Raw genomic sequence first — 23078 nt, forward strand, 5'->3', positions numbered from 1 at the left:
GAATTTAGAGGAATGGTTTCTAAAAAGAAAATGGCTAAATTATAATAATTTAGTATAATATAGTATTTAAGGCTTCGAAATGTGTTCCAGACAGGCTCTAGATGGCCTCCAGGGGCCTGCTGGACAGGTAAATTAAATGTGTAAAGGAAGGTATAGTATATAGAAAAAGATAAGAAACTTTTATAACCTATTCTCTAAATTCAAAAATTATTTATTAAGATTATTAGCTATCCTGCAGGCTCCTGGAAAAGGTTTGCTTGATAAATTTTGCTATTTTATTATATTTTAACAATTTTCTATTTAGAAACCTTTCCTCTAATATCAAAAAATACCTAAATAAAAATTTTAAGTTTTACCTGTCCTGAGTGTACCTGGAGGCCGATTTTAAATTTTTCTGCAAATATGATGATAACATCCAAAAAGATGCATATTTTGTTTTATAAGTGTACCTGTAACTCTTCAATTAAGAAATTTTAATTTTTACCTGTCCAGAGTGTACCTGGAGGCCTGCAGCACCTGAACCTGGAGGCCGATTTTAAATTTTTCTGCAAATATGATGATAACATCCAAAAAGATGCATATTTTGTTTTATAAGTGTACCTGTAACTCTTCAAATAAAAATTTTATTTTTTACCTGTCCAGAGTGTACCTGGAGGCCTGGAGGCCGATTTTAAATTTTTCTGCAAATATGATGACAACATCCAAAAAGATGCATATTTTGTTTTATAAGTGTACCTCTAACTCTTCAAATAAAAATTTTAATTTCTACCTGTCCAGAGTGTACCTGAAGGCCTGCAGCACCTGAACCTGGAGGCCGATTTTCAATTTTTCTGCAAATATGATGATAACATCAAAAAAAAATGCATATTTTGTTTTATAAGTGTACCTGTAACTCTTAAAATAAAAAATTTTAATTTTTACCTGTCCAGAGTGTACCTGGAGGCTTTCAGCACCTGAACCTGGAGGCCGATTTTAAATTTTTCTGCAAATATGATGATAACATCCAAAAAGATGCATATTTTGATTTATAAGTGTACCTGTAACTCTTCAAATAATAAATTTTAATTTTTACCTGTCCAGAGTGTACCTGGAGGCCTGCAGCACCTGAACCTGGAGGCCGATTTTAAATTTTTCTGCAAATATGATGATAACATCCAAAAAGAAGCATATTTTGTTTTATAAGTTGCTCTCTAACTCTTCAAACTAAATTTTTAATTTTTTTTTACCTGTCCAGAAACGACCTTCCAGCCTGCAGCACCTGAACCTGGAGACCTATTCAAAAAATGATTAAATTTCCGTGAACTACTACCCAAAAGTAAACTTTTATCCTAAATAACCTATAATCTCAGATCAATACCTAGCCCACACAACTCTGATTACGCGAAAGTGGCAAAACTTACCCCCCCCTTAAGTATATTTTGGAACGCCTACTCCTGATATATTTTTTTTAAAAATGCTTTTGGGTTTCGCCTTTATGGATGTTGTCATAGCTGGTAGAATAGCGTATTATAGCATTACAGAAAGACCGGTTATTGTCGGTTTCATGACATCGCCTATTTAGGGGCGTTTTGCCGTATTTTCAAAGTAGCTTTACTCCTATTTCTAGCACCTGCGGGTGGCTCTAACCCTGCGGGGCGAATTTCCTAACCATACAGAGCAATCATTAATATTCCTAGACTAACCTGAAATAACCTATCAAGAGCTACTGTAAAAATACGACGTAACGCCCCTTAGGAGGCGATGTCAAGAAACCGACAATACCCGAAAGACCTGATTTGAACGGTCTCTTTGATACCAGAAATTAATTTTTCACTAAAAACGTTTCGAAGACTAATCAATAAATAGCACCAAAACAAGGCTTTCCTAAAAAAGATAAGATTACTTATTTTGGAGATCTCATTGAACACATACTGATTCAATTAATACTGAATTGATTAGGTTCTCTATTTTAGGTTGGTTTCACATAGGTCCTGTGATGGTTCTATTTTATTTTCTGATTTAAGTCTTGGTTTCAGGGTTTTTTTCTAGCCTCTTTATATAATTAGCCCCTAGATGCTAGGGGCGCAAACGCTAGTTCTGTTAATATGTCAGTTCTTAAATCTTCAAAATAAGTTATACTAAGGCTCCAGGTGACAGGTTTAATTTGACAGTTTTAAAATTATTAGGTATACAGTTTGTTTTGGATGGCAGGGAATAATTAGTCCAAGAATGTACATACAAAGTCAAAATACTACCACTAAAATTCGGCTTCTAATATTTGGTTTAAGGATTTCATTGTTTTGAATATTTTCTTTTATAAGATATTTAACACTCAAAAAAGACATTATTTACTGTACAAAATCGGAATTTGCCTGTAACCTTTTTCTTAAATGATGCAATAAAAAAATTTCAGAGGTTAAATAAGTTCTCACAAAAATGGGACGTTCTCGAATGTTTGCAAAGGTATGTTAAAAATAGGGTTGGGCCAGATATCCGGTCTGGCCGGTTATCCGGCCGAATATCCGGCCATTTTCAATATCCGGCCGGATACCGGATATTAAAACTATCCAGTTACATGATATCCGGCTGATTTTTGGCGCCGGATATCCGGTTATCCGGTAAATTGCCGGATATCGAACGTTGGCCAGATATCCGGCCGGAACCGGATATCCGGCATTAGAAATCAGCCGGATATCCGGTATCCGGCAAAAAAAGTATCCGACCCAACCCTAGTTAAAAAATATCGAAATGGGGGAGGGGGGGGATGTAAATAAATCTATGCGTAAAATATCTTGGGATGGAATATGTAATGAAGTTATTCACAAGGCTGATAATTACACTAGTCCTCAAACGTTTTCGATTTAAGTTTTCTTATTCGTTGGCTTTACAACTTTGGGGACTAATTTTAATTGGTTTCATTAAGTTGAGTGTTCAAACGTTTCAACTACTAATTTTAATCTACAGAAGGGGTAACTTTGTGTATCATCATTGGGAATGTACATCAATTTATCGGCCACTGTCTTATCCCTTTAGATCCCTGAGTAATTCTTTCTTTTAAAAAAATAATTATCGAATTTTCGTATGCAATGATTGGTTTATTATAACGCTTGGATTTTTAAAGGGTTTATCATGTATTTTTCGAAAAGTTGTGTGGAACCGTTCATTCAAACTGTTCTTAACTATGACGACGTCATATAAAATATACATTTGGTCAAAATTCATAACAGTTTGACTTAATAAGCGCATTTGGTAAAACGGTTACACGCAACTCTACGCAAAATACGCATTATTGATGTGTTGATTGATTGATTGTTTGATATTTATTGAATCTGATGTTTGATGTGTACATTGTGTTAAAAATCACAAGTTTTGTATATTTGATTTCTTAAAGAAGATTCCTAAAGTCGTTTGATTACAGTATTATGACAGCACAATTTAAGGCTACCTAGTCATTGAGTCAAGGCTATAATTATACTGTCAATGTTTGTAATTAAACAAGGATGACAACATCCATAAAAGCAAAGCTCTGAAATGGAAGGACAAACGTACATTAAAACTTGTTGGGACTGAATAAGCAGAATATTAATGCACAAGTCTAAACAAAATTGTAAAGAAATGTTTTGCGAAACTGCTCAAACACAGGATACTGTTTAATAACATACTTATATTTTTAGGACTTGATTATAGAAACACTGCTTATAGCATTGTACTTTGTTGTCCTAGGAATCAATATTCCAAAAATTAGTTAAATAAGATAATTATATCATATAAAAGAAAAAATAATCATGTGTTAAATGGACGTACGGATTATAGAGTTGATACGCTTCTAAATTCGTACCTTAATTGTTATAGGAATCACCATGTAAAGTTTGAAATCGATAGGACAATTCTAACATGCCACCTAAATTTTAAAAAAGCATTTCTTTCCGGACTTACGGACGGACCGACCCTAATAATAAAAAAGCTTCGCTTTTAAAAACTTAGCGAACAATCCTTTCAGAGATAATTTTGCTACCAGTATGACAGCACAGTATAAGACTAGCCAAGACTTTACTCCTTCTGTTATACTACTAATCTAAATGACCTTAGAAACCATCTTAAGCACAAAACATGGATAGGGCAACTGCAAAAGATTTTTCCCACTTGTTTTTTAGATCTTTCTATGCAATTGTTGGTATTATCCTCTTAGAAATTTTTTTTTCAAAATTGAAAATTTGAGTACCCCCCCCCCCCCCCCCCCGACAGCGAACTATGAACTCTGGCCGCAGCGCTCGGCTCCCTAGCCTGCCTAGCCGCAGCGCTCGGCTCCCTAGCCTGCCTAGCCGCAGCGCTCGGCCCCCTTGCCTGCCTAGCCGCAGCGCTCGGCTCCCTAGCCTAAAACCTAACCTAACCTAAAATAGTTGTTCGTCGGTAGTCGGGGGGGGGGGGGGGGGGGGGGGGGGGTACAAAATTGAAAAAAATTGAAAAAAAATTTTCTAAGAGGATAACGCCCAATTGTTTCAATTACTAGCAGATTTAAAACATGGAAAGAAATCATTGGTTTCGTCGTATTTTTACAGTAGCTTTTCTTCTATTCTTACTCTTAGCCCCTGCTGGGGGCTCTAACCCTGTAGGGCAATCATTAACATTTGCCAAACCTTACCTAAAATAATCTCCAAACCCACTACTTCGTTTTCTTGGTATTCTTTCCATTATCCGCTGATTTTTTTGCGGCTGCCATATCCGTGTGCCTGCCTTAAATTGCATGCATTTTATTGTTCCCTAGTATGCTCGGACCATCGGGGATGCGGACAACCTGCCCACACAACTGGGAGCTGAGATATCACTCACCAAGAAAAAGGAATATGGTCAATAATAGTTTAGGAAATTCGTAATAAAAAATATAAAATTAGCAAATTGCTAGGATTCGAGCCTTTACCATATAGGAACGTTGTGAAAAAAATATTTTATATACCTAACTATTATTAATTATTAAATCCACTTTATGTGTAAATATCAGTAAAGGAGAACCATATCGGTCCAGCGGTTATCGAGATCCCTTGTTAGTGTTACCAACAGACAGACAGGCTAACAGAAATACTACTACTTTTATATAAGGATTATGGTTAAATTGTCCTATGATTTGCTTTGTAATATGCTCGCTCTCAACCCTCTAGCACACAAAATTGTACTTTCTAATTTACATATTCTAATAGTTTACTAAGTTGCTAAACTATTATTAAGTTTAGTATTGGAATGCTATCCACTTATTTCATTTTATCTTATTATTGCTGCAAGGTTTCAACTCGATAGGACGATTCTCATATGATAATGTCTTAATGGTAAGGCTAACTGTTCGAGACAGAGGGAAATGCCAATAATTTTAAAAAGCTTTTCTTTATATAAAATATTATTTTTGTTTTGGTAGAGTTGTTTTTAAAGGTCGCCTTCCATAGAGATTTTATATAAAATGAGTAATCTATAATACAAAGTAGCTTGATGTCTGTCCGTCTGTCCGTCTGTCCGTCTGACCGTCTGTCCGTCTGTCTGTCCGTCTGTCTGTCTGTCCCTTAAGATCTCGGTAACCACTGAACCGATCGGATTCTACTCTTCAGGGAATATACCTACTGGTCCTGTGGTGGTTTTAGGCTATTTTCTTGGGGGGTGGGACACCCCCAACCCCCCCAAAAATAAAAAAAATCCAACCCCCAAAATTTTTTTTTTACATTTTTTGTAAAATCTCAGTAACTGCTGATCAAATTGGGCTCTACCCTTCTGGGAATATACCTACTGGTCCTCTGGTGGTTTTAAGCTATTTTTTTGGGGGGTGGGACACCCCAACCCCTCCAAAAATAAAAAAATCCCCACTTCCAAAATTTTTTTTTTTTAATTTTTTTTAAACAAAAACCAGTAATTGGGGTGGGGGAACCCCACTGCAACATGGGGCGGGGCGAAGCCCCCATGAATCCCCCCCCCCCGAAAAAAAAATCAAAATATTTTTTTTTAATTTTAATTTTTGTGTATGCGAACAACCTAGGTCTAATTTTTATGAATTGAAATTTTTGTGTATACAGCAAACAACCTGGGTTTAATTTGTACAAATTAAAATTTTTATGCATAAAGCGCACAACCTGGGTTTAATTTTACCACAGAGTAATTAAACAAAGAATAATTTTTTGAATATTTCTATTAAGGAGGGTTGACTTCCCAAAACTATATAGGGCGAAGCCCCTAGAGGCTAGGGGCGAAGCCGCTAGTCTATAATACAAAGTAGAACGATGTCTGTCTGTCTGTCCCTTAAGATCTCGGTAACCACTAAACCGATCGGATTCTACTCTTCAGGGAATATATCTACTGGTCCTGTGGTGGTTTTAGGCTATTTTCTTGGGGGTGAGACACCCCCAACCCCCCCAAAAATAAAAAATATCCCCAATTTTTTTTTTCTTGCGTAGGTATCTATTTTTCCACAATTTTTTTTTTCTTATGGGGAAGTTAGTTCACTAAAAACTACTGGTGGCAGCACCAGTAGTACTTAATTTTTAAATTTCTTCTTGGGGCAAAGCCCCTAGAGGCTAGGGGCGAAGCCGCTAGTATTCTCTACAAAGGAAGATTTATTGAAATGTTAATTTTAGGCTTCTTAAGGAAAATTTACATAGGGGATAATATTTACTGAATAGGATAAACATAAATCGCAAGAGGAAAAATGCACAGACATACATCCTATTTCTTGTATACGATAAGTGTACCTAGTACCTTTTCAGAGAAAGGAAAAAAAGAAAATAATAACATAACTTAATCCACTATGGTGTGGTTTATAGTAGATTGTGTAATAAAAGAAATAGGGCTGACTAATATATTTGAAATATAATCCCCCAGGTAAGAAGTTATTTTAGGGTATGGGGTAACTAAAGGCAGGAATCTTATAGGATAAGAAAATGGACGATAACTTGATGTACAGTACATACCCAATAATGATAAAGAAATTCATCCTTTCAGGGGAGTCCAAGCTTTTTTGGGGGGGGCGGGGGGGGGGGGATTTTTTTAACCCCCTCCCCCCCAAAAAAAAACAAACAAATTTTAAAATTGCTCAAGTTTTTGAGTCACAGAATGAAATGTCGCGGTTATAGTACTTTGGGTACCATTGCATTTTACAGTGTAATATGTAACTTTCCGACCAAAGTACAAAATAAAGAATAAAAGTATTTTATGAACTATTCCTAACTACTGCACATTTCCGGAACATTTTTTATGTCTTGTTTGTTTTGGATTCAATCGGTTGTCAGGGAGGGAGAGGACATTGGGCTGTTTATTACACTAGTCTCCAAAGTTTTATTTCTTATTTTCTTTTTTATTGGGTTATAAACTTTGGGGACTTTAATTGAATTTTGATTGGAGGAACATTAAGTTGAGTGTCCAAATGTTTTTACAACTAGATGAAATCTACAGAAGGGGTAAATTTTTGTATCATTATTATTAATCAGCCATTGCCTTTTCCCTTTATATTCCTGACTAGAAGCATTTTTATGTCTGTTTGGTTTTGGATTGAATTGGATGTGAAGTGGTTTTTAAAGTCATTCTGTTACTGTAATATAACATCTGAGTAACCTGCCTGCTGCAGGAATTATATTGCCCCATTACGTTTCTTGAGGCATTTAATGTTTAGGGGGGGGGGGGGAAGGGTTAAAGTTGATCCCCGCCTATAATAGATTTATTGTGGGAAAGGTTATTTTTTTTGATGGGGCTATTTTTCTGGGTGGGGGGGGGGTAGGGGTATTGAAAACTTTATTAATTTATAAAATTATCTTTTTATTTGGCGGTAATTTGTGTGGATAATTGCAATTTATGTCATGTTTAATTTATGTAACGTATGGCAATATGCAGTTAGTTTATTATATTATTTTGAAAATTATTATCCTTGTTGAATGCAAAGAAAAGTATTAGATCAGAGGTGGGTTCTTCAAAAACTTTTGCCTCACTAAAATTAGTGAGGCTCGCTAAAATTTAGAGGGTATAATTTTGTCTCACTATGTTAGTGAGGCAGTGAACCAAAAAAGTTTTTTTTTTAATTCACCTCAGGTCTGATCAGTTACTACCTAGTAAAAGATAATATTTCTTAAGATTTGATTAGGTATCTTCATAATAAACCTAAACTAAATTAAAATACGTACTTTAAGTATCCTAACTCTTAAAATTCTGTTTATGGAACTATCACCTTCCTGCAAGAGCCTCCTGTAATTTCCAAGTTTGATCAATATTCCGTTGAAAGACTGAATGCAACAATGCTTAAAGGGTCAATCCTTCACTTAACTCTTATCAATGTTTTTAAAATATATCAATATTTTTAAAATATTGATTAGAAAAGGTGAGGTTCTCTTTAAAGTTAAACTTTTATTATCTATTTTCCATTTTAAGTAGTTTATGTTAAACTGGTTATTGGGTAATTGACAAGGGACAGAAAACCAACTCTTAAATAGATTATAGCATTCTTACTACTCCTAATAGGTATTATTGCTCCGACTTGGCAGTAATATTATTCGTTTATAATCAAATGCTTTGTTAAATTCAAAGATACACTAATTTGGAACATGATTTATAATTTAGTATTTTTGCTCTATTTCTTATAAATTCAACCATTATATCATCAGTAGGTAATATAAAGTTAAAACTTTAAATGATCTATTTCAAATTGATTTATACTTTCTCTTTTTTTGGGTTGTGCTAACAAATAGAAGAAGATAGTTTCCCTTTTAATATAGATAATATTTTATATTGCAAGTTCATTGCTAAGTTCAAAGACTAAGTTTTATTATACAGATAGGATATTTTGACGTTTTCTATGATAATTAGATTAAATGAAAAAGAATAAGAGAAACAGCCTAAAATTTTATAAAGATTTATAAAATATCTACCCTTATTATTTGAAGAAAAAATAAGCATAAAATTACTAGAAATCTATGTTTATATTAGTAAATCAACTGATAATGGAGTTTATCTCATTTCCTCAATATACATAAGACAGTCTATAGTCATTAGTCATAGAGTAGCTGTTCCTCAAAAAAGTTATTTCTGATCCAAGTCAATATTAAGTCCCTGCCATCATCTTTAATCGGCATTTTTCCGTTTAAGAATGAACTTTAGAAGAGTTTCATAGTTTTTAAATACTATAGTATGACAGTATAACTACTGGCTCAACTGGACTGCTACTGTGTTGTCTTTCTATTATGATATAAAGACGCTAAGAACCGCTTGTTGAGTTTCGTGCAAGTGCCTTTTTTTTACAAAGGGGGGGGGGGGGGGGCGAAAGTGACACTTTTTGAAACCAAAACTAAAAGTCAAAGGAACTCAACTAAAAAAAGAGTTACAGGTCTGAGATTTTGCATGGCAGTTGCTTTATAGGGGTACAATATGGAACTGTGAAGAAACGGCGGCGCAACCGCCGAAAACCGCCGAGAAAAGGCAAAAAAAATTTCGGCGGAAAACGGCGGTTTTCGGCGATTGCGCCGCCATTTCTTCACAGTTCCATATTGTACCCCTATAAAGCAACTGCCATGCAAAATCTCAGACCTGTAACTCTTTTTTTAGTTGAGTTCCTTTGTTGACTTTTAGTTTTGGTTTCAAAAAGTGTCACTTTCGCCCCCCCCCCCCTTTTGTTCAATTCAAAAACTTATCTTAAGATTACATTATTTTCAAAATCAAACAAGGACTAGTATATCCGAAGTTGCGCAACAATAGCTTTGAAATAAGTAATATAAATGAATTACATTTACACTAAATAATGGAATGACATATTGCACTACCGACAAACTAACTGACAAACAAAACAATGTGTAGACTGGATGAGCATAGGTCATAGGAATCTTCCCCAAAAATTACCCTTGCATATGGATGGACCAACAGACAGACAGACAAAGTGAGTTGTTGAGTAACTTCGCTACTAAAAATATTAACTTAACTTCTACTAACTTACGACAAAACATTAAGCAATTTGGCTTCCTATTAAAAACTTTTTTACCGAATACTTTGATATGATTGCCTTTGTATAAAAAGTTTTTAACATTAATATGGATTACTAGTAGAGAATAAGTATACAATAATTTCTCATTTTGTACCTCATAATAAAATAAAGATTTAAGTCCATATAAAAGTTGCTCTCTACCTGGATGACCAAGCAAGGCATATTTGTAATATGTGCCAGCCAGGATGTAGTATTTAAAAAAATCAACTCCCAGTTATGTATATCACCAGATTAAAAATAAGTAAGTTTATTATAGCCCCACATCTTATACACACATAGAAAATGAAACAGAGAAAAATCTTTGGTAGTAATTAGGGTTGGCAATCCGTATCCGGGATCCGGAATCCGCCCAATTTTTGGTCAATTTTGGAATCCGAATCCGGAATCCGTTTTTTAATAGTAGATTCGGATTCTTAATTGGTAAGCTAAAATTAGCGTCTTGAGTTTTTTCTTTTAACTCCCCCTTTTTGAAGGCAAAGATTATCATAATTATTTATAAAATCTTTTAAAATCTGGTTCGATTCTCGGAAGTGATTTATAGAGAACACCAAGAACATTAATTTTTAAGACATATGTAGTACTTAATTTTTATAATTTTTTAAAAAAGCCTTTAAAAATATTGCTAGAATCCGGAATCCGAATCCGGAATCCGCCTTTTTTTGGACGGATTCCTGTAAGAATCCGAATCCGGGCCAAAAATTTGACGGATTGCCATCCCTAGTAGTAATCTTCTCCCCCTTACACATACACACGAAGGGGTTAAGTAACAGCTATAAGAAAACTAACTTTCTTTCTCTAGAATTCTTTTGGTGTCTTAAGAAAACACAATTCAAAAACCTACAGGTTATTTGATATTTTCTTCGGATTTGATGTTCCTTTCCAGTATTGAATTGCTACTTTGCTAGTATCTTTTTTAATGCCTTTTATTTTGTTATTTACCGGTTTTTACTAGTTAGGGTAGGAAGGATAGGTAGTTTCTAAAGTTATTTCATGTTATAGTATGACAGTAAAATAGCAACCTACCAAAGCCTGCTAATCTTGATATGCTACTGTGACAGATTAACTATGGAAATAACTTTAGTAGGAAAGTGATTCCCAAAGAAAAAAAAGGTAAAATACAGATAATCATTTGAAACAGTCAAAATTATTTTTACTTCCCAAAAATGCATGTTTAATAATACACATTTTATATGAAAAAATAACAGTAGCACAGCAAGAAAGGGGAATTGGGCTGTTTATTACACTAGTCCTCAAAGTCTTAAAATAAAGTTTTCTTATTCGTTGGCTGAACATTAAACAACCTTGGGGACTTAATGATTTTGATTAGTTGGTTCATTTAGTTGAAAGTCCAAACGTTTCAACTACTAATTTTAATCAACAAAAACGTTAATTTTGTTTATCATCATTGGAGATGTACATCTATTTATCGGTCATTTTCTTATCACTTAAGATCTCTTTTAGCACAGAGTAGAAATTGAGAAAATAACAGCTACTAAAAAAGATATATATTTAATGTTTTGAATGCACATTAAACTAGAAAGATACGGCTACTGATAGGCCTCTTTTTTTTACAAGTTTATTCCTATAGTCATTAAATAGCATAGTATGACAGTAGAATTACTACCTTGGCTAGCCTCCAGCTGTGCTGTCATACTACTGGAACCTTGCCGACTTTTGGAGCTTCTATTACTGTTATGCTAACTTTATCCTTTTGATATTGATCAAAAACAGCAAAGATCTTCAATATTTGCTATTAATTTTAAGAAAAAAAGAGTTATCCTACTACAAAAAAGTCCATTAACTGAAGGATAAGATATCTTTTTACTGTTTCCTAAATTTTCCTTGTCAATTTAATATTAAAAATTACACCTCAATTTAGCTTAAAACTTGAGGAGAATCAATACTAAGCTTTCATGAAAACATACCAATTTAACGTATACTTTTCATCCCCTAACCTAACGTACAAACAAACACACCAACATCCCAATACTTAAGAATAATAGGATTGTAATTATTGTAGGAATACTTGAAGGATTGTTCGGTTGCATTACCTGTAGTGCAACATTTTATAGGCGTGCACAGGGGATTTATTTCTCCTTCCATTTTTTCGGGAAGAGGGGGGCGGGGATTGTACCCTTTTAAAAAATAGTTTTATAGGGGGGAGGGGTTTCAATTTTAGCTTTTTACACAACACAACCTCAAAAGAAATCTTTCTAGGGAGGGGTTAACATTTTCAAGGCTTTAACCTCCCCCCCCCCCCCCCCTCTTACAACTAAAATCATGTGCACGCTCTTGTAACCATTAAAAATTAAGATACACAACAGGTACAGAAAATAGGAGTGGTAAAGTTACAGTAGGAGAACAGGGAAACGGCAACTGATGAAAATTATTTTACTTTCAACTTGTCGTGCATAAAAATAAGTTCTTGAAATATTGTTTTTCTCTAATTAATGCACTAATAAAGTGCTTTTTACAAAGCTCCTCTAAAAAGCACAAATTTATAATTCCAGCTATTTAAAGATAATTTATTTCAAACAAAAAAGCATACCTACGGCTTTAGATAGGTACTTAATAGATTAGGAAATTATAAATTTTTTCAAGATTCTTTTTCCTTTAATAGTAAGAGAAACATAGAGAAATGAAAGAAAAGAAAAAGAGAGAAAGAGTAGGAATAGTTCTTATAGTCTAATTGGGAGGCAATATAACAACTCAATAATAGGCTAGCCTGATAACCTTCTGTGTTACTATGGTATCAAACATCCATGGAAACCTATTGGTTAGACCGCTCTTACCAAGAGGATTCAGTTTTGATTTTAGTTTGTGATGGATCAAACCAAGGGTACGATTGTTATGCAGATACATAATCTGTTCATCCTTATAATAAAGTAACAGGAAGTTTGTCTGTGTGTTTGTTTGTACCGAAGGTTCCGCTAACCGCTGAACCGATCGGGTTCTCCTTAACAGGGTAGCTTTTCATAGGTCCCGGGAAGGTTTATAACTATTTTCTTGGGGGGTGGGACACCCCCAACCCCCCAAGAAAAATGAAAAATCCCCCACCCTAAAAAATAAAAAAAAATTCGTCCCCCCAAAAAATCTAAAATAAGAAATTGAATTATTAAATTCGACGCTCTCCTCAAGTGCCCCTAGAGGCCTCTAGGGGCGTAGCCGCTAGTTTTAGTTTAAAGTATGAAAGGTCAAATTCCGAAATTGGTACCTACTGCTGCTATGTCAGGCATTTGAAATCAACATTTAAATGATTAGGATATTTGATTAATTATTGAGTGTGCAACATCGCAACATAACAAAAGGGTTGTGCTATGTCATTTATTGAATTAATCATCTATTTGTTAAGATGTTTATCAGACAATGCATATAAATGTAATGATTAAATTTACATTTTCACATGCTATGATTTATATGGTTGGATTAGAAACATACCATGAAAGTCTGTACGTACAATAAATATTTAATAACTAATGTACTTTTTACTTTGAATGAAATTCATGACAAATTCTGATAGTATTTTGATTGGTATTGTTTCTTAATCTCTTTTATTGCAAATTTTTGTAAATGATAAAACAACCTCATTAATATTGTTTTCTTACTCGTTAGATTAACAACTTTTGGGACTGAATTTTGATTAAGGGGGGGGGGGGGGCGTAATGACATAAGCTCTTAAACCGTGAGCAAAATGGTCTAAATATTGAGCTAGACCCTTCAAACTTGGTATATAAGCTTAGTCCTATAGGTATTACATCTAAATGGCAAAAAAATCCAAAAAATTTTATTTTTAGGTTAGGTTAGGTAAGAAAAACCCTGCGGAAATGGGGTTTTTAGGCTTTTTTTGGTCTATTTTGATGTGGAAACTTGCCTTAAATTGTTTTTTCTTAGAGTTTTAACTTAAATACACTGTATCTATTCATATGGACATTATTTAAGATGATTCAGCAAGTCGGGGACCGACCCCAGGGGGCTAGGTGGGTGGCCCGCAGGGATTAAGTTCAATTTTCCCAATATATTTGTTGTGATACATCAAATTATAGGTTTTTTAGGTCAAGGAACTCAAATTCAGAGCTAAAATGAGCATTAGACTAATCTGAAGCTAGCCCCAGCGGGCTAGGTTGGTGGCCCGCAGGGGTTAAGTGCATTTTTTCTAATATATATCTTGTTATATATCAAACTATAGGTTTTTTAGGTCAAGAAACTCAAATTTTGAGCGAAAATTAGCATTAGACTGACCTGAAGCTAACCCCCCCGGGCTAAGTTGGTTTTCTGCAGGGCTTAAGAGCATTTACCTAACCTAACCTTGAAACTTACTTATATTTTTACAGGTTTTTTTCTTGAATAAACTGTGTCTATTAATGAAGACTTTATTTAAGATGATCCAGCAAGTCGGGGACCGACCCCAGCGGGCTAGGTGAGTGGCCCGCAGGGGTTAAGTGCATTTTTCCCAATATATATGTTGCGATACATCAAATTATAAGTTTTTTAGGTCAGTTAACCCAAATTCAGAGCTAGAATTAGCATAAGACTAATCTGAAACTAGCCCCAGCGGGCTAGGTTGGTGGCCCGCAGGGGTTAAATGCATTATTTCTAATATATATCTTGTTATATATCAAACTATAGGTTTTTTAGGTCAAGAAACTCAAATTCTGAGCGAAAATTAGCATTAGACTGACCTGAAGCTAACCCCCCCGGGCTAAGTTGGTTTTCTGCAGGGCTTAAGAGCATTTACCTAACCTAACCTAGAAACTTAGTTATTCTTTTTGGTTTTTTCCTTGAATAAACTGTGTCTATTAATGAGGACATTATTTTAGATAATCCAGCAAGTTGGGGACCGACCCCAGCGGGCTAGGTGGGTGGCCCACAGGGGTGTAGTGCATTTTTTCTAAAGTATGTGTTGTCATACATCAAATTATAGGTTTTTTATGTCAAGAAACTCAAATTCAGAGCTATTTTAAGCATTAGACTGACCTAAGGCTAACCCCCGCGGATTAGGTGGGTGGCCTGCAGGGGTAAATTTTCCAAATTATGTGTTGTTATTAGGGTGTTGGAGCTGTATAATTTTGATGCGGCTCCGGCTCCAGCTCCGGCTCCGGCTCTTACCTTAAAATTAATATATCATTTTTTTTCATTATTGAATTTGATAAAATAAAATAAATAATATAAAATATTTTGCTTTTATTTGATTAAAGCTATATAAAAGTAGAAGGATGTGTGTCTATTTGTTGAGTAACAATAGTTTTTCAGTTTAATATATGGAAATAGACCGTTGCCAAATTATAATATTACTTAAAAAAATCATTTTTAGCTAGTCCGGAGCCGGAGCCGTTTTTAACAAAAAATACGGCTCCGGCTCCACCAAAAATGTTGCTGCTCCCGGCTCCGGAACCCTGGTTGTTATACATCAAACTATAGGTTTTTAAAGTCAATTTGGAGCTAAAAAAAACACAATAGCAACCTGATTCTAGTTTTTTTGTGGTATGTGGTATACATTAAATTAAAAAATTGTATCCTTTTAGCATATTAAATTCTTCCACCGCTAACATTGTACTATCAAAATTGAAATTCTTTCAAATATATGCCATATAAATGTAGTTTAACCAATTAACCAGGAAAAAATAAAAAAACTATAATTTTATGTATGACAACTAAAAATGCAATTAACCCCTGCGGGCCATGCACCTAGCCTGCTGGGGTCTTTAATCTTAAATAATGTTCTAATAAATAGACACAGTTTATTCCAGAAAAAAAACATAAAAAAGCAAGTAAGGTTCTAGGTTAGGTTAGGTAAAATGCACTTAAGACTTGCAGGCAACCCACCTAGCCCGCTGGGGCTAGCTTCAGATTAGTCTGATGCTTTTATTAGCTGTAAATTTGAGTTTCTTGACCTTAAAAACCTATAGTTGGATGTATGACAACACATACTTTTAAAAAAAATGCATTTAACCCCTGGGGGACACCCACCTAGCCCGCTGGGGTCGGTCTTCGACTTGCTGGATCATCTGAAATAAGGTCCTCATGAATGGACAGTTTATTTGAAAAAAAACCTAAAAAAAAAATATTAAATGTAAGTTTCTAGGTTAGGTTAGGTAAAATGCACTTAAGCCCTGTGGGCTACCTATCTAGCCCGCTGGGGTTAGCTTCAGATTAGTCTAATGCTTATTTCAGCTCTGAATTTGAGTCAACTAAAAAACATATAATTGGATTATCACAACATATATATTGGGGAAAATGCACTTAACCCCTGCAGGCCACCCACCTAGCCCGCTGGGGTCGGTCTTCTACTTGCTGAATCATCTGAAATAAGGTCCTCATGAATGGACAGTTAATTCTAGAAAAAAACCTAAAAAAATAATAAAAGTTTCTAGGTTAGCTTAGGTAAAATGCACTTAAGCCCTGTGGGCAACCCAGCTAGCCCGCTGGGGTTAGCTTCAGATTATTCTAATGCTTATTTTAGCTCTGAATTTGAGTTCTTTGACCTAAAAAAACAAATCATTTGATGTATCACATCATATATATTGGGGAAAATGCACTTAACCCCTGTGGGCCACCCACCTAGCCCGCTGGGGTCGGTCCCCGACTTGCTGGATCATCTTAAATAAAGTCTTCATTAATAGACACAGTTTATTCAAGAAAAAACCTGTAAAAATATAAGTAAGTTTCTAGGTTAGGTTAGGTAAATGCTCTTAAGCCATGCAGAAAACCAACCTAGCCCGGGGGGGTTAGCTTCAGGTCAGTCTTCAGGTCATCTTGAATAAAGTCTTCATTAATAGACACAGTTTATTCAAGAAAAAACCTGTAAAAATATAAGTAAGTTTCTAGGTTAGGTTAGGTAAATGCTCTTAAGCCCTGCAGAAAACCAACCTAGCCCGGGGGGGTTAGCTTCAGGTCAGTCTAATGCTAATTTTCGCTCAGAATTTGAGTTTCTTGACCTAAAAAACCTATAGTTTGATATATAACAAGATATATATTAGAAAAAATGCACTTAACCCCTGCGGGCTACCAACCTAGCCCGCTGGGGCTAGCTTCAGATTAGTCTAATGCTTATTTTAGCTCTGAATTTGAGTTCCTTGACCTAAAAAACCTATAATTTGATGTATCACAACAAATATATTGGGAAAAATGAACTTAACCCCTGCGGGCCACCCACCTAGCCCCCTGGGGTCGGTCCCCGACTTGCTGAATCATCTTAAATAATGTCCATATGAATAGATACAGTGTATTTAAGTTAAAACCCTAAGAACAAACAATTTAAGGCAAGTTTCCACATCAAAATAGACCAAAAAAGCCTAAAAACCCCATTTCCGCAGGGTTTTTCTTACCTAACCTAACCTAAAAATAAATTTTTTTGGATTTTTTTGCCATTTAGATGTAATACCTATAGGACTAGGCTTATATACAAAGTTTAAAGGGTCTAGCTCAATATTTAGACCATTTTGCTCACGGTTTAAGAGCTTATGTCATTACGCCCCCCCCCCCCCTTGGTTTATTAAGTTGAATGTTCAAATATTTTAACTATTAATTTTAATCTACAGAAGGGGTTATTTTATGTTATCGTTGGGTATGTACATCATTATATTGGCTATTGTCTTATCCCTTTAGATACCTGGTTAATAAGTGTCTACTAAAACTGGATTACTATTTACAATAAAAACCCACTTTTTTGCTAAATAGAATTGGAGATTTAGAAAATTGAAGATTTATTTTAGATTTAGTACAAAATCATTATGAAAAAAGTTATACTATTTGATCGGCACAAAAAAGTTATTAAAAGTATAGAAACTTGTATTAAGTTCTTAGTTTTCTGTCTGTGTCCTATTTACATATTAATTAAAAGTTTTTTGTTACTTGCAACGGTCTTAATACCTTAATTCTTCATAGGTCACATGCAACACTTATGATTTTGGGGAGGGTGGTTGGGGTTGCAATGGTTAGCGTTATCCTCTTAGAATTTTTTTTTTCAATTTCCCCCACCCCCGACTACCGACGAACAACTATTTTAGGTTAGGTTAAGTTTTGGGCTAGGGAGCTGAGCGCTGCGGCTAGGCAGGCAAGGGGGCCGAGTGCTGCGGCTAGGCAGGCTAGGGAGCCGAGCGCTGCGGCCAGAGTTCATAGTTTGGGGGGGGGGGGGTACTCAAATTTTCAATATTGAAAAAAAAAATTCTAAGAGGATAATACCTAATGGTTCAATCTATCTGGATGATTCCTTAAACTGAAGTAAAATTTAAATCTTGAATTATAATTTCTATAAAGGGTAACTTTCGCATAAAAAGATAATCGTGACCAAGTGAATAATACATGAAGTTAACCACCTTGCACTCAATGTCATGATCACTGATTGTAGAAATTTACTTAGAGATTTGCCCATTGTTTGCATATAGGCTTTTAAATTTTTAAACAATAAAACTATAATTTACATACTAGTTATTTGTGGCAGAGGTCAAATAATAATGATAATTTAATGTTACCAACACGCTGTCTTGAATGTAAGTAATAAAATGAGTATTTATTATAGAAATTGTAATTGTCTGTATTACTGATAGAATATTTTATGTTAGGATAAATAAATTAAATGTTGATACATGGTTTGCATACAGGCTTTTTAATATAAAACACATAACAATCTTATAGAGATGAGTGAACTATTATTGACCAAGCGCTTGTTGGTGGTGTAGGTGAAGATAAAGAATCTTTCGAACGTGACCGACGCTGTCACAAACATTGTGAGCAGTGACCAGGCTGCACAGAACTATGGAACATTCTTCATAAATCTATCAGATCAGGTTGGTTGAATTAATCTACAACTCTTTTTTTCAGCCTATTGTAGTTATTGGTTATTCTGTATTTTATTATACATCTTGTACTGAAATATGTATATATTTTATTTCCTAAATCTATATGTATTTTCTAGCTAGCTTTTTATTCAAACAGGCATTTATGTGAACTTTTTTTTATCTTACTAGTGACTTCGCCCCTACATTGCGTTTTTGGCCTACCCGCATTCTTAAATTAAAACCCCAAGACAAAAAGGCATAAAATATAGGTGTTTTAATTCTCTTGGGTTGGTTCTGATACCCTACACAATTTAATCTAAAACTTGTTCATGATCGGCCTCAGCTGTTGAAGTGATTTTATTGGACACAACTACATTCATACATTTTTTTGGACACGTCGTATATGGGAAGGGCATTTTCCTAAGATCTTTAAAAAAAGACAGTCAGACACAGACAACAAAAAGTACTTGATAACATTTTCACGTTTTATGAACATGGGTTTCGACCACTAATCAGCTGTTTGCTGATTCCTGGAGTTGATTTGTCTCTAAAGTATAACAGTTCAATAACAGGCTTTCACAGGGTCTAATCCTACTGTAAAGTTAAATAACCAAAGGAACTGCAAAAAGTTTTTATCACTTTTGACAGGGTATTATTTTCCTCATTTTGTTATTACGATTTATGCTTAAGTTAGGTAATAATATTATGATAAACAAATTATCATTTTGAAAGAAATTATGGTAATTAAAAATTTTAAAAGTTATAATTGTCAATCTAAATCAGACAGAGGGGGGACAATGGGCTGTTTTGTTTATTATACTAGTCCCGGATACAATAACATTATTTTTTTTGTTGGCTTAATAACTTTGGGGACATTTACTGAATTTTGATGTTTTGTTTTATTAATTTAAGTGTTCTAACGTTTCAACTACTAATTGTCATGTACAGAAGGGGTAATTTTGTGTGTCATCATTGGAGATGTACATCTCAAATTATCGGCGGTTGTCTTATCCCTTTACCTCCCTGATCTAATTTCTGGACTGTCCAAAACCTGTATTTAATTATTGCCATTTAATATTATGATGTGTAAAAAATGCCTTATAGAACAAAGCTGGATCTTTAAATCATTTCAATTTTAATAAAGTGTCTATCATGTGATGAGCAATAAAATAAGCTTTTAGAAAAATGGAGCTCGGCGCTAGTCCATAATAAGGTAGATAAAAACTTATGATGCACCGCCATAATATATTTTTATTATACTTCATAATAAAAATCTTTGAATCAATGAATTGCAAATTGCAACAAGCCTTTACAATCAGCTGATTTTAAAGCTGTTTCTATAACTGTATAATACCAGAGCTGGATCTTTAAATGTGTAGCCGTTGGCGTGGCTGTAGCCGTGGCCGTAGTCATGGCTGTAGTTGTAGTTGTAGTCGTAGTCATAGTCATAGTCGTAGCCGTAGCTGTAGCCATAGTCGTCGCCACAGTGCTGCTAATAAAACATGGATTTTTAAATGATTTTACAGAAGTGCAATGCCGGCTATCCTAGAATTATGGATATCTAAAATCTTTTATGGCCCACCTAAAAATAAATTATTTTCATCAAAGAAATTAAATTTTAACGTCTAATTTTTGAAGTTTTTTATACAAAATTACTATTTTAATAATAAACTTTAAATGTTTTGAGGTTTTTACGTATTATTACTATCATTTTTACAAAAAAATTCAAAAAGTGGTTGTATGAAGGTAGTAAACAGTGTATAACAATAATTTGATTAATTTAGCCCTCTAACTTCCACAGTCTCCAAACAGTCAAATTAATTAATAAAATTGTTTACTAATATTTTTTAAAAAGTAATAATTTTCTTTTCTATCAATAATATTGTAGTAATAAATCAAAAAAAAAGTGTATTTTAAGTATAGTATTATTTATTTTAAGTTGTCCCTTAAAAGGTTAGACAGGCAACATGAATGGCGGGTTGGGTCATTATTTTTCTTCATTATTTATACATTCATTTAATTATAATTCATATAAACCTCACTTTCAATAGGTTTACGTTAAAATTATCAAATTACTTGTGGCTTTAGCAACGCTTTAGCCACACTAACGGACTGTGGTCACTTTTAGCGTGGTTAACCACGCTACGACTACGACCACGCGTTGCCAATATGATTTAAAGATCGCATTTTTTTTTTGTGGCCACGGCAACGCGTGGTTAATATGATTTAAAGATCACTATTAGGTTGGTGGCTGTAACTACGGCAACGGCTACGCTTTTAAAGATCCAGCTCTGAGTATTACAGTAGAATTATGGTCTTGGCTAACTTGTTTATGTCAGGGATTAAAAGGGATAAGACAATGGCCGATAAATTGATGTATATCCCCAATGATGATATACAAAATTCCCTCCTCTTTAGATCAAAATTGATATTGAAACGTTTGCACATCAAGCCCCTAAAGTTGTTAAGCCAACGAACAAGAAAACGTCATTATAAAACTTTGGGGACTAGTGTAATAAATAGCCCATTGTCCCCACTCTCTGTGTTTACTGTTATAGAAGTACTTTGGAACCAAAATAACAAGTAAAAAAACTGCAAACCAACTCTTAGTAATTGTTTCTAAAACTTATAGTTAAAATAACATCTAGGTTACATGCTAGCTGAGGCTGTAATTCTACTGTCACAATTCGAAACTTCTTAGTAAAGGAACCAGACCAACGTTGCAAATCTGACACTTGTCATGATCCATATTGCTATGCAACATTTTTTCTTTTATTTTCATGGTTTTCCAATTCTTTTCAGTATACTTTTAAGAACACCAAGAATGACAACACCCTCTTAAGAGGCGTTTCGTCGTATTTTCACAATAACTTTTCTCCTATTTCTAGCCCCTGCGGCGGTCTATAACCCGTAGGCGATGTCACGAAACCGACACAACACGTCATTTTTTGGGACTATTTAAGGATATTTCAACTAGGGATGGAATCCGCAAAATTTTTGGCCAATTTGGAATCCGTATCCGGATCCGGAATCCGTTTTTTAATAGCGGATTCCGGATTCTTAATTGGTAGGCTAAAATTAGCGTCTTGAGTTTTTTCTTTCAACTCCTCTTTGAAGGCAAAGATTTTCATCATTATATATAATATCTTTTAAATCTGGTTTGATTCTCGGAAGTGAGAACACCAAAAACATTGATTTTTAGGACATATTTCGCACTTAATTTTTAAATTAAAAAAAAAATCCTTTTAAAATATTGCTAGAATCCGGAATAAGAATCCGAAATCCGCCAAAAATAAGAATCCGGAATCCGCAAGGAATCCGCCACTTTTTTGACGGATTCTTTAAAAGGACTCTCCACAGAAAAATCAACTTTGGATTTTTGAAAATCTAACCTGAAACTATTATTCTCTGTTCAATTTTAGGCATTTTTTGTTTTTGTGGCATCGCGATCGAAGCCCTTTGAAAATTTTGTCCGCCGCCTATTTGTACTGCCGCTATAACAATATATACTACACTTTCCTCCACTCAATATATGTTTGCCGCTAAAGAACATTTGCTCCATTGCAACCGGCCGCTCTACGATTTATCCTCTTCCTTGACTGGACAATCCTGCCGCCTCCATTTTGTGTTCGCCTCCGCCAAATATAACTATCTTTTGCCGCAGTTGCCGCATTGATCGCCCTTCTCCGCTGCTACTCCGCTATACATTGCGTACGTCGCTATACACAACACCCCCAGTCTCCATTTAATTTCTGAACAAGGGAGAGGGGAGCATGTATTAAAAAGCGATGAACAGCGGAGTAGCGGCGGAGAAGGGCGATGAATGCGGCAACGGCGGCAAAAATAGAAGCTAAAAATCACTAAAGCAGCACAAATTAAATGGCGAGAGGATTCACTTAAAGGAGGTAAAAAATTTCAAAGGGCTTCGATCGCGATGCCACAAAAACAAAAAATGCCTAAAATTGAACAGAGAATAATAATTTCAGGTTAGATTTTCAAAAATCCAAAGTTGATTTTTCTGTGGAGAGTCCTTTTAAGAATCCGGAATCCGAATCCGGTCTAAAAATTCGACGGATTGCCATCACTAATTTTAACATTAAATATTTGATTAGAATTTACCTTACTTCTTTAATTAATATTTTTGATTTATTTTATTGGAAATATTATTAACAGCACTTTTTCAATTTCTAGATACCAAACGATAAAAAAAATTGTATGGCTTTGATATAAGCAAATGTAAATAAATATACCTAGGATTGCGCATTTATTTTGGTTTCTAGATTATCTAAAACCATATTATTACAGTAGAACTAGAGTCTTAGCTAGAA

General features: G+C 34.6%; 1 protein-coding gene across 8 annotated transcripts in view; it reads left to right on the plus strand.

The window, feature by feature from the left end:
- Positions 1 to 23078, plus strand: part of LOC145305626 (ADP-ribosylation factor-like protein 6) — a 91528-nt gene that overhangs the window by 29617 nt on the left and 38833 nt on the right. For 5 of the 8 annotated variants that reach the window (XM_080147320.1, XM_080147318.1, XM_080147319.1 and 2 more), the window contains exons 1-3: positions 2391 to 2442; positions 4745 to 4817; positions 18650 to 18759. The exons of the other annotated variants lie outside the window; for them this stretch is intronic. In XM_080147320.1, the coding sequence (XP_080003446.1) occupies positions 2416 to 2442; positions 4745 to 4817; positions 18650 to 18759 (210 nt within the window). In that variant the 5' untranslated portion in view covers positions 2391 to 2415. Of the gene's footprint in view, positions 1 to 2390; positions 2443 to 4744; positions 4818 to 18649; positions 18760 to 23078 lie in introns of those variants that run through there. 8 annotated transcript variants of the gene reach the window in all.

This window comes from Acartia tonsa, chromosome 14, assembly GCF_053477335.1.
Source record: "Acartia tonsa isolate MP-2025a chromosome 14, ASM5347733v1, whole genome shotgun sequence".
Classification (NCBI taxonomy): Eukaryota; Metazoa; Arthropoda; class Copepoda; order Calanoida; family Acartiidae; genus Acartia; species Acartia tonsa.